The sequence below is a fragment of the Musa acuminata genome, chromosome BXJ3-1, assembly GCF_036884655.1.
Source record: "Musa acuminata AAA Group cultivar baxijiao chromosome BXJ3-1, Cavendish_Baxijiao_AAA, whole genome shotgun sequence".
NCBI lineage: Eukaryota > Viridiplantae > Streptophyta > Magnoliopsida > Zingiberales > Musaceae > Musa > Musa acuminata.
This window is the reverse complement of record NC_088349.1, coordinates 7,781,826-7,793,265: the sequence shown is the minus strand read 5'-3', so window position 1 is coordinate 7,793,265 and position 11,440 is coordinate 7,781,826. Positions and strand designations below refer to the sequence as shown.

The 11,440-nt window shown below is 39.2% G+C and overlaps 2 protein-coding genes across 9 annotated transcripts; one reads left to right on the top strand and one right to left on the bottom strand.

Annotated features, from left to right (window-relative positions):
• Window positions 1-140: 140 nt before the first annotated feature.
• Window positions 141-2,881, bottom strand: LOC103994474 (uncharacterized). 3 transcript variants are annotated; one of them, XM_018828215.2, is made up of 2 exons: window positions 2,644-2,881; window positions 141-1,169 (listed from the first exon to the last, which is right to left on the bottom strand). In XM_018828215.2, exon 2 carries the CDS (start codon window positions 1,158-1,160, stop codon window positions 423-425), a length of 738 nt encoding a protein of 245 aa, XP_018683760.2. In that variant the 5' UTR covers window positions 1,161-1,169; window positions 2,644-2,881; the 3' UTR covers window positions 141-422. The 3 variants fall into 3 exon arrangements, with proteins under 3 accessions (XP_018683760.2, XP_009413096.2, XP_009413104.2); XM_009414821.3 differs by having other exon boundaries at window positions 2,662-2,881; XM_009414829.3 differs by having other exon boundaries at window positions 2,693-2,881.
• A 1,003-nt stretch (window positions 2,882-3,884) lies between these two features.
• On the top strand, window positions 3,885-9,086 carry LOC135584252 (probable alpha,alpha-trehalose-phosphate synthase [UDP-forming] 9). 6 transcript variants are annotated; one of them, XM_065137565.1, is made up of 5 exons: window positions 3,885-4,198; window positions 6,063-6,143; window positions 6,258-8,179; window positions 8,271-8,547; window positions 8,703-9,086. In XM_065137565.1, the coding sequence occupies exons 3-5, from the start codon at window positions 6,285-6,287 to the stop codon at window positions 8,988-8,990; spliced, it is 2,460 nt and encodes an 819-aa protein (XP_064993637.1). In that variant the 5' UTR covers window positions 3,885-4,198; window positions 6,063-6,143; window positions 6,258-6,284; the 3' UTR covers window positions 8,991-9,086. The 6 variants fall into 6 exon arrangements, with proteins under 6 accessions (XP_064993637.1, XP_064993635.1, XP_064993638.1 ...); XM_065137563.1 differs by having other exon boundaries at window positions 6,063-6,164; XM_065137566.1 differs by lacking the exon at window positions 3,885-4,198 and adding an exon at window positions 4,200-4,312.
• The last annotated feature ends 2,354 nt before the right edge of the window (window positions 9,087-11,440 follow it).

Genomic DNA, 11,440 nt, shown 5'->3' with positions numbered 1-11,440 from the left:
AAAGAATGGCATAATGGCTTCGACTCATCGAGTTAACAATCAAAATCGACATTAATATTAACAAATATACCGTTAAAGAATTCTAGCATCATCTCGAATAGAAAGGTTCAAGGTTCGATCGAGTCCTAAAATTAACTGAGTTGACTGAAATTATAGCTTTGCCCTCAAAAATTAGCCAATTGGCTGAGACAAAAATATACAAGAGATTTTTTAGCACATCAAGTGTCAAATTCCATGGCACCAAATTGGATGAGGAAGCTTTTATCCACAGACTATTATCAAGATCGTTTTGGAAACATTGTTAGCCATCGACCAACAAAACTATTGCCGAAAAGCTCTTGTAGGACATAAGAGGATATGAATTGGACCAGCTGTTGAACAACCACGAAGGATCTGGAGTTTGTCAGTTTTCAGAACCAAACTCAAGCACTGGTTCCACTACTTCGCCAGAAAGACTTGAATGGAAACTGTGACAACCAAGAATCTGAACCTTCAGCACTGTTTGCGATGACACCATCCCGCCAAAATTTAATAACATGAAGGCTCTCTTCTTCTGTGGACCTCTGCACGATAATCCGTGATGCATAGCCCTTTTCTTTCATCATTCGGCAAACCTGTGTGGGGTTATTCGCAGTTAGAGTGACCATATATAGCCAACCTTTTTCTGACAGCAGTTCATCAGCGACAGGAAAGATTCTATCGATCACCGTACGACCATTCTCTCCTCCAGCCCATGAAGCTGTGATCCCCTTGCAACCAACCTCTTCCTCGGGAGTAGGCACATAGGGAGGATTCACAACAACCACATCAATCATGCCCGCAAGGCGTTTCCGAAGACCAGATGCAATATCAGTCGAGATGACTTCAGCGTGCAACCCATGAGCTTCAAGTGTTTCACGAGTTACTTGAGCTGCATCTGGATTAATGTCTGTTGCAAAATAATGGACCCCGCAGCCTAGTTCACCAAGCATGATGGCTAAAGATGAGATTACATAGCCACTTCCACAGCCCAGTTCCATGCATAACCTTGGCCGGTGCTCTATCAGATGCTCTCGATCAGCTAATAGTGCATCAACCAGCGCAAATGAGTCATCGCATGGCTCATACACCTCTGGGTGGCAACTGACTAGTCTGATCTGAGCAGTCCTAGATACCTTCATTAGTAATGCCTGCAAAAAGAAAAAATATTCACAACCACATCTTTCATGAAGCAATTCATCCTTCATCATGAAACTGTTTAGATAACAACCGAATTTAAGTGCCAATAATGATGTGTCCAGAAACCCATCTCTTGTTGGAGAATATAATGAAACAATATGCATGGTGTTTATGGTTGCAGCTTACAGATGGTTTGCTCATCTCCTCATGGAAGAATTCATGGATACCACACTGATATTATGGTCCATGATAGCTACTCAAGTAAAAAACAAAAAGAAAAGGAATAACATAGACATTATCCCAGTCATGCAATATCTAACATGATGCCTCTGCATATATTTTGATTTTGTATCCCTTTCTCCGTTAGTGGTTCGTTTCGGCTTTTAAAAGATTACATTGCATAACTCCTGAAATTTGTCATGATACAACTATTTTAAGCTCAAGTTACATTTACATAACAGAAAAAACAAAAAGCACGGTCAAGCTATGCCGAAAGGCAAAAGCAGTACATAATAAAGTCATAAATGGTGTTTGTAAAAGACAGTGGAATCTAAAGAATACTATTGCACATCTCTAAGGAACAAAAGAAGAGACCTATAAGATATAGCAACCATCTAGACATACCACTTGGGAACCTGGACACATATTTACGAGGACATGATAATAGTGATGTAGGCATAGATAACAAATAACTGCCGATGATGATGAAACAGAAAACTACACGAAAAGAAGTTTCACCGCCTAATACACACATCCAAGTTTATGAATTATGATTGAATTTGTAACCATGATCCAGTCTCAGAAAAAAGTAACTAGGTTAGTAGTATCAAAATAATTAAATAGCCCCGTGATGTAGACAGGCAACATTACAACACACCTCGGTAAATATAGAATTCAGCGAAGAAGGCTCTGCCAAAATACAAGGCCCACGGAAGAACTTTCGCCATTTACTATAAATTGGTCAAGCCAATCTTGCAACAAGCCACTATGTTTTTGACTCTGGATATGCAAACTGAATATCTTTGCAGATGTCCATTTAGTTAAGTCATAGCAAGTAATGATTTTCATCTTACAAATGAAAACATGTTTTTATTCTACTAATGGTATTTTAAAGTAGAAACATGTCAAATATCAATGATGATGATGCTGTTATGCCTGCAAATGCAATCATCTTTGGTACTGATCTAATGCATATCTTTTTCTGAAATGTGGTATTGACAGTGAGCAAATACATTCACTAGAAACATTTCATCATGGATAGAGATTTGAGACCATTCATATCCAATTTATGGCACTCGAGCTAAAAAATCCTTTGCATTAGCATCCAAAACACCATCATCAAAACCCTTTTTTTTTCCCCTTAACATATAGTAATTCTTCCACCTTCGCATCGTTGTAATCGAGATAAACAATTGTAAGAGTGCGTATAACAAACCCCCTTCATCCAAGAACGAAACCCCTGCGAACTATCTACCCGAATGAAACCTGTATCGAAAGACTTGCCACGGGATGGATGCACCAGCGACGTCACAACCTCGGAAATCGACACGTCGGAGGAGAGGCGGCGGGAGGACCGCTCAGGGAGGGCCGACGCCTCCGACGCCGCGGGATAACCGGCGTCGCCGCGAGGGAAGGATGGCGCGGGGTACGACCGATCGAACGAACCGGTGAATCGCTAGGGCTTGGAATCCAATTTGGGCCGCGGCCTTCGGGTCTTCCTTATCTGAACTGGATAGAAGGTACAGATAACAGCACCGGAATCCCACCCAAAAGCTTCGTGACCCGACGTGGCCCCCACATGTGCTGGTGGGTCCCGAAGTCAACCATCATCTGGTGTGTGTCCCATCAGTTCATATTTTCGTGTCATTTTTTCTTTCTCAGACCGTGGCCGGATGTCACGTGCCATTCCGAGGCTTCCGAGGTGAGGGTGGCAAAGGAATCACGTGACGTCCACTGAGATAGGAGAAATTAGGACGAAATCTGACACCAAACTGAACGGAGTAAAACAAATTGAATTTGATTCGTTCACTCTTCATTCCATTTTAAAACATATACTTTGGAAGTTATAAAAATATATTATTTTTATAATTATACGTAATAATAATATAGACAATCGACTCGAAAGGTTTCGATTGTAAATATTGCATTGCAGGTGAGAGAGATTAACTCGACGTTTGGTGGGCACCGCAAACGCTCTCTGTCGGCAGGATATATTTTTTTTCTTTTTTTATTTTGTCATTTATGAAATAATTATGTAAACAGGTAATGCAGGTTATTGGTTGTGTTTCTTAAATGCTTTTATTTTATGCTTTTGATAATAATCTTCTTAATCACAGTTTAGTGACCAAAAAAAGAAGAAAGCTAAAAAATTAGATGAAGGGGTGTGGATATAATAATAATAATAATAATAATAATAATAATAATAATAATAATAATAATAATAATAGCAAATAGAAGAAACGAGGAGGGTGTATAAGCAAAAAGGAGATGCTTAGCAATGTGAAAAGCGCAAAATGGAGGGGGCAAAATGCATAGGAAACCGAGTTGGCGTCGCGTGGTCAGCCAGCTGCGTCCGTCGCCGCGTCGCCGCGTTCAGACAAGGACAACGGACTCGCTTTTCCAGCTGTCCTCACTTACTCGCTGCCTCGTGCCACTGTGGACTTCTCTTTCCCTTTATGACCCCGTAAATGCTCTTTATTTCTCTCGTAAACCTGGGAGTAAATAAACCCACAGCAGCTTTAGATTCGCCTCGAATCCATGGGTCATTTTTGGTCCGGATTTCACTGCGCATGTCTCCATATTAGCACCCAACTTTAGAAAGGATAAGTCACGCTGGATTTGTATGATGAGATTTTCCTATTCTTTTGGCTTTTCTTTTTGATTTTTTTTTTATTTTAAGAGTTCGAGTAAGTCGGAGGAGATGTGTGCGGGTACGACATCTTGTCCGAGTTGGAGGGTCAAGAAATGGAGCCCTCGAAAGGCGTTTCGAGTTCTAATACACGGCGATCGAGGTGGAAAATGTTCGATAAGCTCGAACGAAGTAAGAACCGAACTCTTCTCTCTCTCTCTCTCTCTTTTTGTTTGCTTCTTTATCTCCAGCTGTGAAAGGAGGGAGGAGGAGGAGAGACTCCTGTGCAGAAATGTGGCACCTTTGGTGAGCTCTCCAACGTCCTCTTTTGCTCTTTGCTCCCGCATTGACAGATGGCGGAGATTGGGTTGGAGATTTGCACTTGGGACCAAATCTTTCAGTAGATTTGCTCCGAATCTTCGCTCTGAAATGCTCTGCACCGAATTCAATCAGAGTTTGTTTAGCCATTTTGCTTCTGTTCGCGCTTAGACATTTCGGTGGGGTGGATTAATTGTTGGATGGGGGCGATGCGATAGCTTCCTGAAACCACGAAATCTTTGATACATCTTTCTTGACTGCTGCGGTTTCGACAGGAATCAGAGATTTTCTTGATTTTTAGGGGAAAATTTTTTAGATTTTCCTAATGACACAAGTGGAATGACTGGAGAACTAACATCAAAGTTCAAGTATGTTGTCACGTAGAACTTCAATTTTCTTTAAACTGATGGAATATGGATTGAAGTTGAGGCTTCATATGTAACACTGAACCTTTTCTAAGATACGCTAGATATGGATAAGACCTGATCCGAGTCATGTCTGCCTGGTGGTAAATGTTAGATAATATCTAATATCCTTTAAGAAATTGACCATTGATACTACTTGCTAGTTTTGCCACGAGTGTCTGCTATAAAATCTGTGAGGACCTGACAGGGGAAAACTTGCAGCAGTTCCCTTTGAGCATAGTGGATAGCTTGGCATACATCCTGGATTATGCATGGTAACTTTTTGTGTTTATTCATCCATGGATTAACAATCAGGTTTTTCTAGACTTGTTGTCGTTACATAAGATTTGATGTTCAATGTCTGCTAGATTCGCTCACATAATTAGTTTCTCATTATGTAGTAAATGCGTAATTTTAATGTTTAAGGTTTGATAGATTGTTCATGCCATTAGTTCGTCGTTAGTGAGTAAGTGCACAAGGTTTAAGATTTTACTAAATTCATTCATGTTATTGGTTTCTCATTACCGGGTGCACATGCGATTTTCAATGTCTAAGGTTTTTTCTGGTTTAGGTTATGTTACTAATTTGCCGTTAAGGAGTACATGCACAAAGTGTAATGCTAAAGGTTTGCTAGATTTGTCTATGCTGTTAATTTGTCACTGACTAGTAAATGCCTATGGTGGTTATTTAAAGCTTGAGGTTTGATAGATTCATTTATATTATTAGTTTGGCATTAGCTAGTAAATGTGTATGCCCGTTGTGCAGGTCGGTACATCTATTGATGTTATGATGTCTTGTTATCATGATGAACATTAGGGGGGGAATTCTGCAGCACTTTCTCTTTTACAGAGCTGATTGGTGGGTGTATGATGCAAATTTCATGACTTGAACCATAGATTTATGGTGTTTCATTCAATGTCCATCATGTTCATCCTGTTTCATTGATTAATTTAGGGTCTAATAGTTGCTCAGTGAATGTTCATCATTGGAATGGTTCCTACCTGAAAGAAGAAACTCAGGAGGACTTGCAGCACATTAAAATCTTATTCACTTAGAAATGCTTGCTGTTGGATAAGATATTTAATTCTTGCTGCTTATCATTTAACTCAGGAGGTCATTTTTTCTTTTCCAACTTATGTGAAAGGCCATATTTTTAAACTTTATGAGTTATTAACTAATTAGGGTGATCTAGTGTGCCTTTGAATTTCTCAGTCACATGTCGCATTGTTTAATCGAAGAATATGCTATTGCAAACTGTCAACTCAGTTCAGTGTGTAATGTGATTCGAGCAGATATCACATCATTTGATAGAAAAATCTACTTGTATCATGCAGGTGAAAGGAAGAGGATTACTGCATCATGACATTTTGTAGATTGGATAAGAGCAGGAAGAGGGCTTAGAAACTGATGCAAAGGTTCTAAACACTGAACTTTGTGTGAGTTACCATCTTTAGTTACCAGCTGCTGAGAATTAAAATATTTTGCAAATATGAGCATGCCTTCCTATTCTGATTTTGTTGGTGTGACAGGTTCTCCGTGGAGCACTTTCTCCAATCATGAAGGTTACCAATATAGTTTCTGGCTCTCATGGAGTGACAGTAGGTGATGAAGATTTAGCTAGTCCGATGTCAATATTCCTGAAAAGGCAAGTCGTGGTCGCAAATTTCCTTCCGCTGCATACCGCTCGGGATAAAACAACTGGAAAATGGTGCTTTGAGTGGGATGAAGATTCTTTACTCTTGCAGATGAAAGATGGGTTTTCCCCTGAAATTGAGGTCGTCTATGTAGGTAGTCTGAAGGTTGATGTAGATGCAGAAGAGCAAGAAGAGGTTTCACAAGAGCTCTTAGAGGAGTTTAAGTGCATACCAACTTTTCTAGCTCCTCATCTCCAAAGAAGCTTCTACCATGGCTTCTGTAAAAGACATCTTTGGCCACTTTTTCATTACATGCTGCCCATCAGTGCGGCACAAGGTGAGCTCTTTGATAAATCTCTTTTCGGAGCCTACATTTCTGCCAACAGGATATTCGCTGATAAAGCCATGGAGGCAATGAATTCAGATGAGGACTATATTTGGATTCATGATTACCACCTCATGCTTCTACCAATTCTCCTAAGGAAGCGGCTGAGTCAAGTCAAGCTTGGTTTTTTCCTTCATAGCCCATTCCCATCCTCAGAAATCTATAAGACTCTTCCTGTTAGAGATCAACTGCTTAAGGGGTTACTGAATGCTGATGTAATTGGTTTTCAGACATTTGATTATGCACGCCACTTCCTTTCTTGTTGCAGCAGGCTGCTAGGCCTAGATTACAAATTTAAGCATGGGTACATAGGAATTGAGTATTTCGGCCGTATTGTGAGCATTAAGATTGCTCCAGTTGGTGTTCATGTTGGCCGGCTTGAGAAACTTCTAAAATGTCCAACCACAATTGCCAAGGTTCAAGAGATTAAACAAAGATTTAAAGGGAAGACATTATTTCTTGGTATTGATGACATGGACATCTTCAAGGGTATGAGTTTGAAGCTTTTAGCGTTTGAATTTATGTTGCAGAGGAATCAAAATCTTAGAGGTAAGATGGTCCTGATTCAAATTGCTAATCCTCCAAGAACAGTGGGAAAAAATGTGATGGAAACAAGAAGTGAGGTGATCTCAATTGTTGAAAGAATAAACAGTGTCTACGGTAGTCCAGGTTATGAACCTGTGGTCTTTATGGATTATTCTATTCCCTATCACATGAAGATCGCATATTACGTGATGGCGGATTGTTGCATTGTAAATGCTGTCAGGGATGGTATGAACTTAGTACCATATGAGTATGTAGTTTGTAGACAAGGGACGGAGGAGATAGATAGACATCGAGGCATTAATATGGTGCGATGCACAAGCACACTGATCGTCTCTGAATTCATCGGCTGTTCTCCATCCCTGAGTGGAGCTATAAAAGTCAACCCTTGGAGTCTTCAGGATGTTGCTGATGCCTTGTATCATGCGAGTGAGCTGTCTGAAAATGTGAGGCAGTTGCATCACGAAAAACATTATCGATATGTTATCTCTCATCATGTAGCTTATTGGGTTCAGAGCTTTCTACAGGAACTAGAAAGAGCTTGTCAAGGCAATTGCAATCAGAAATACTACCGCCTTGGTATTGGTTTAAACTTCAGAGTTGTTTCTCTTTCTCCAGATTTCAGAAAGCTATCTGTAGATGAACTTGTCTCTTCATACAAAAGAACCAATCACAGGGCAATATTTTTGGATTACGATGGAACCATAATGCCTGCAGGTTCTGCATGTAAAATCCCCTCAACGAGACTCATTTCCATTCTTAATGACCTTTGCACTGATCCCCAAAATACAGTTTTCATCGTCAGTGGAAGAGAGAGGACTGCTCTTGGTGAGTGGTTTTGTTCTTGTACAAACCTAGGAATCGCTGCTGAGCATGGCTATTTCATCAGGTTTGTCGATTTGTAACTTCTGATAGATCTTGTTTGATTGTTTTATAATTTCTAACAATGGTTGCAAAATGTTTTGCTTCTTTCAAGATAGATGGAACGTAGACTCCGATTGGGAATCTTCTCCACCTTTCGGTGTGAGCTTTGAGTGGAGAAATACTGTTGAGCGGGTGATGAAATCATACACCGAGGCAACAGATGGTTCCTTTATAGAATCAAAGGAAAGTGCACTGGTGTGGAATTATCAGGATGCTGATTTTGAGTTTGGCTCCTGTCAAGCCAAAGAGCTATCTAGTCATCTCGAGAGTTTGCTTGCCAATGATCCAGTTGTTGTTCGAAGGGGCCACTATATTGTTGAGGTTATACCTCAGGTTTGTCTTCTGCTACTCCCCAAAGATTTCCCTAATCTTTTCTATGAACTGAGCTCAATGGTAGTGAATGCTGCGCTGGATTTGATGCCTCAGCCTAAGCTTCATTTATTTTCTATGAAACCTTAGTGCCTTATATATGGCAATTGATAATTCAGGGAGTGGGTAAAGGGAGGGCAGTTGATAAAATTCTCGGACAACTGGTAGCCAATGGAAAGCCACCAGAACTTATCATCTGTGTTGGCAATGACCGATCTGATGAAGACATGTTCCAGAGCATCAACAACGCCACGAAAAAAGAATCTTCGACCGCAGCTCCTGAGGTCTTTGCCTGCACAGTTGGTCAAAAGCCAAGCAGTGCCAAGTATTACATCGACGAAACCAGTGACGTGCTTCTGTTGCTAAAAGCTCTTGTGCAGTCCCAGAACAAAATAGTCTCCCCTTGAGCTACAGACCATAAACTCTGTTGTACATCCCATACCAGCTCTCTGTAATGTTTTTGTCTCCACATTACAAAGTTCTGAATGGTGCTTCTTGGTGTCTTTGGCGATCTCCCACTGTTGCTCCTTTGATTGCATGTTTGTGTGCTAAATTGTAAAGCCCCATTGCAGAGGAGAAAACAATAGCATGATGATAGATAAGTCTTAAATTTGTGGGCTATGCAATTCCTTCACATTTGTGACAATCAAATGAAAACTCAGCCTATTTAAACTTTCTTAAGAATGTTCAGCAAGCTGCTCTGCGGCTCCTAGGGATAGAATCCGCTGGGGAGGAATCTTAGCACAGGAAGGATGGAAAACTGATTCTACTTTTGATATCAGCACATGAATTCTCATCCGAGCAAATTGGCCACACACAGCCAAAGTTTGGATCACAAACCCTTTCTTCTTTCTGAACTTGTTCTATGCCTTGGCCTCGACAAGAGAGAGCTTGTGTTCATGTAGTTTCCTTTTACATGGAAACACAAAAAGAGAGTGCAAAATGCAAGTCTTTATTGCTGTAGCTCAAGAAATGATCTAAATATGTAAGCAACTCCTGGGATTAAGGTTTGCTGATTTATGCCTAGTAAGTGCTCTTGTTCTAATAGTTGGGAGAAACATGAGAGGAAATAAAATGGTGCATTACTAAGAAGGATTCATATGACAAATAAGCTTCAAACTGATTACTGACTGGTATTGATGTATATTTTCTCAATTTTGTTGCACCTACTGTGACCATTAGACGAGATTGTTGGAATACTAAAAGAGAGGTCAGATGCCAAAGAAGCTGCAAAATGAATTCCAGCTGGTACTGATGTCTGGATCACTCTATGATACTGAGCATGAAACAGATGGTCTGATTGCAAACAATTCCTTGGTGAACTACTCCTTCAGTTGATTTTCTCATTTTTGACATTTGAAGTCGAAATATCGGGTAAAGCACAATATTCAACTTTCTTTCCATTTTGTTTTGTTTGATACATAAAACATAATAGAAAGAGAAGTCAAAATTATTGTTTGTATTCAAATGGTGCACTTATATTATGATAAAACACAAAAAAAAATCCACTAGATAATAGAAGGAAATATTTCTCTTGGTATGCATTTACTATATATCTGGGAGTCCATTGTTCAAGTAATCCTCCTCCATATATGGTTCAATATGGATTTCAGAGATGGTACAACTGATTCAACAAGCATTCATTTTCTGTGACTAAAATATCAGAGATTACTTGATTTGGAATTCAGGAAATTTTCAATATGCATTATAACATGGCATATGGGTAAGCTTCGGATATATCACAAAAACTAAAAGATCAGAAATATATGTTTGGATTTGAGGTTTTCTGTCAGCTCAATTTGATATGATCAATATGTATTATAACATGACATATGGGTAAGCTTCAGATAACCTGTCAAAAACCTTTTGGTTATAGCTGCTATTAACATAACATAAGCAACTGTTTTAGTCGAAGATATTAAACATCCTATATAGAGGTTTTATGAAATGGAGCTCTAGAATTATCTAATCAAAGAAATGCTTATAAATTTAAGATATAGTCTCACTGAACTTATTGTTTCTTTTTCATCTATCAGACAGACATGCATGTTCCCTAACATTGCCCATAAAATTAGATTTGCAAGACAGAATAATTGTCTGATACATCACCTTCACAGCCATGATTCTAAGGTTTTGAATTATACTCAATATTCTTCATCAAGTGAGAATACATGGATCATTTTGGCTTTTCTTTTTGCATTTTTGAGGGTTCAGCATTATTATATTTTAGCTCCTAGAATATATCATTCAGATAATTATTATGATCTCATTTTCTATATACATGCACTTCCCTCTGTTTTTTATGTACCTACTTATTTGTTTCTGCATGATATTACTCTGTATCAAGAGTTCGCGAGCAAATGAAGCATGAAAATAAGGACCAGAACTTCAAATTTTGGGTGGATCATTTTCATAAAAGCATCCATCGAACTATGTTCCTTCCATGGAATATTTTTCTATATCAAATGAATTTGTGATGTCTAACATAGTGCTAGCTAAATTAGAACAAGATTCTGCTGCGGATGCCGATATCTGTTACAAATAAGTGTATAATCCAAGGTTAGCACATTGGAGAATTCCTGGTGCTACAATCTCAATTTTCTGAAACATCCATGCCTAGTCAAATGCAATTTTGGAAAACCTGAATGAATGAATGCATGGATAGTTGGAATTGATGATCCAAGTAAAAATAAATTAACCTCCTCTGTGATATTGGAAAAACCATTGAGAGGGTAGTAGTATGTTAAAGATGACAGGACATACAGAATCAAAATCTGATCAAGGAATAATTCTTTCAGCTTAAATAGGGATTCCAGATCATGGAAGGCAATTAGAGACTTTTTGAGCAAATGCCCAG

Bases quoted from the DNA above. Each gene is read 5' to 3' on its own strand.
- LOC103994474 (XM_018828215.2), bottom strand. From the start codon at position 1,160: ATGAAGGTATCTAGGACTGCTCAGATCAGACTAGTCAGTTGCCACCCA.
- LOC135584252 (XM_065137565.1), top strand. From the start codon at position 6,285: ATGAAGGTTACCAATATAGTTTCTGGCTCTCATGGAGTGACAGTAGGT. The intron at 8,180-8,270 runs GTTTGTCGATTT...CTTTCAAGATAG, and splicing joins GAGCATGGCTATTTCATCAG to ATGGAACGTAGACTCCGATT. The intron at 8,548-8,702 runs GTTTGTCTTCTG...TTGATAATTCAG, and splicing joins TTGTTGAGGTTATACCTCAG to GGAGTGGGTAAAGGGAGGGC.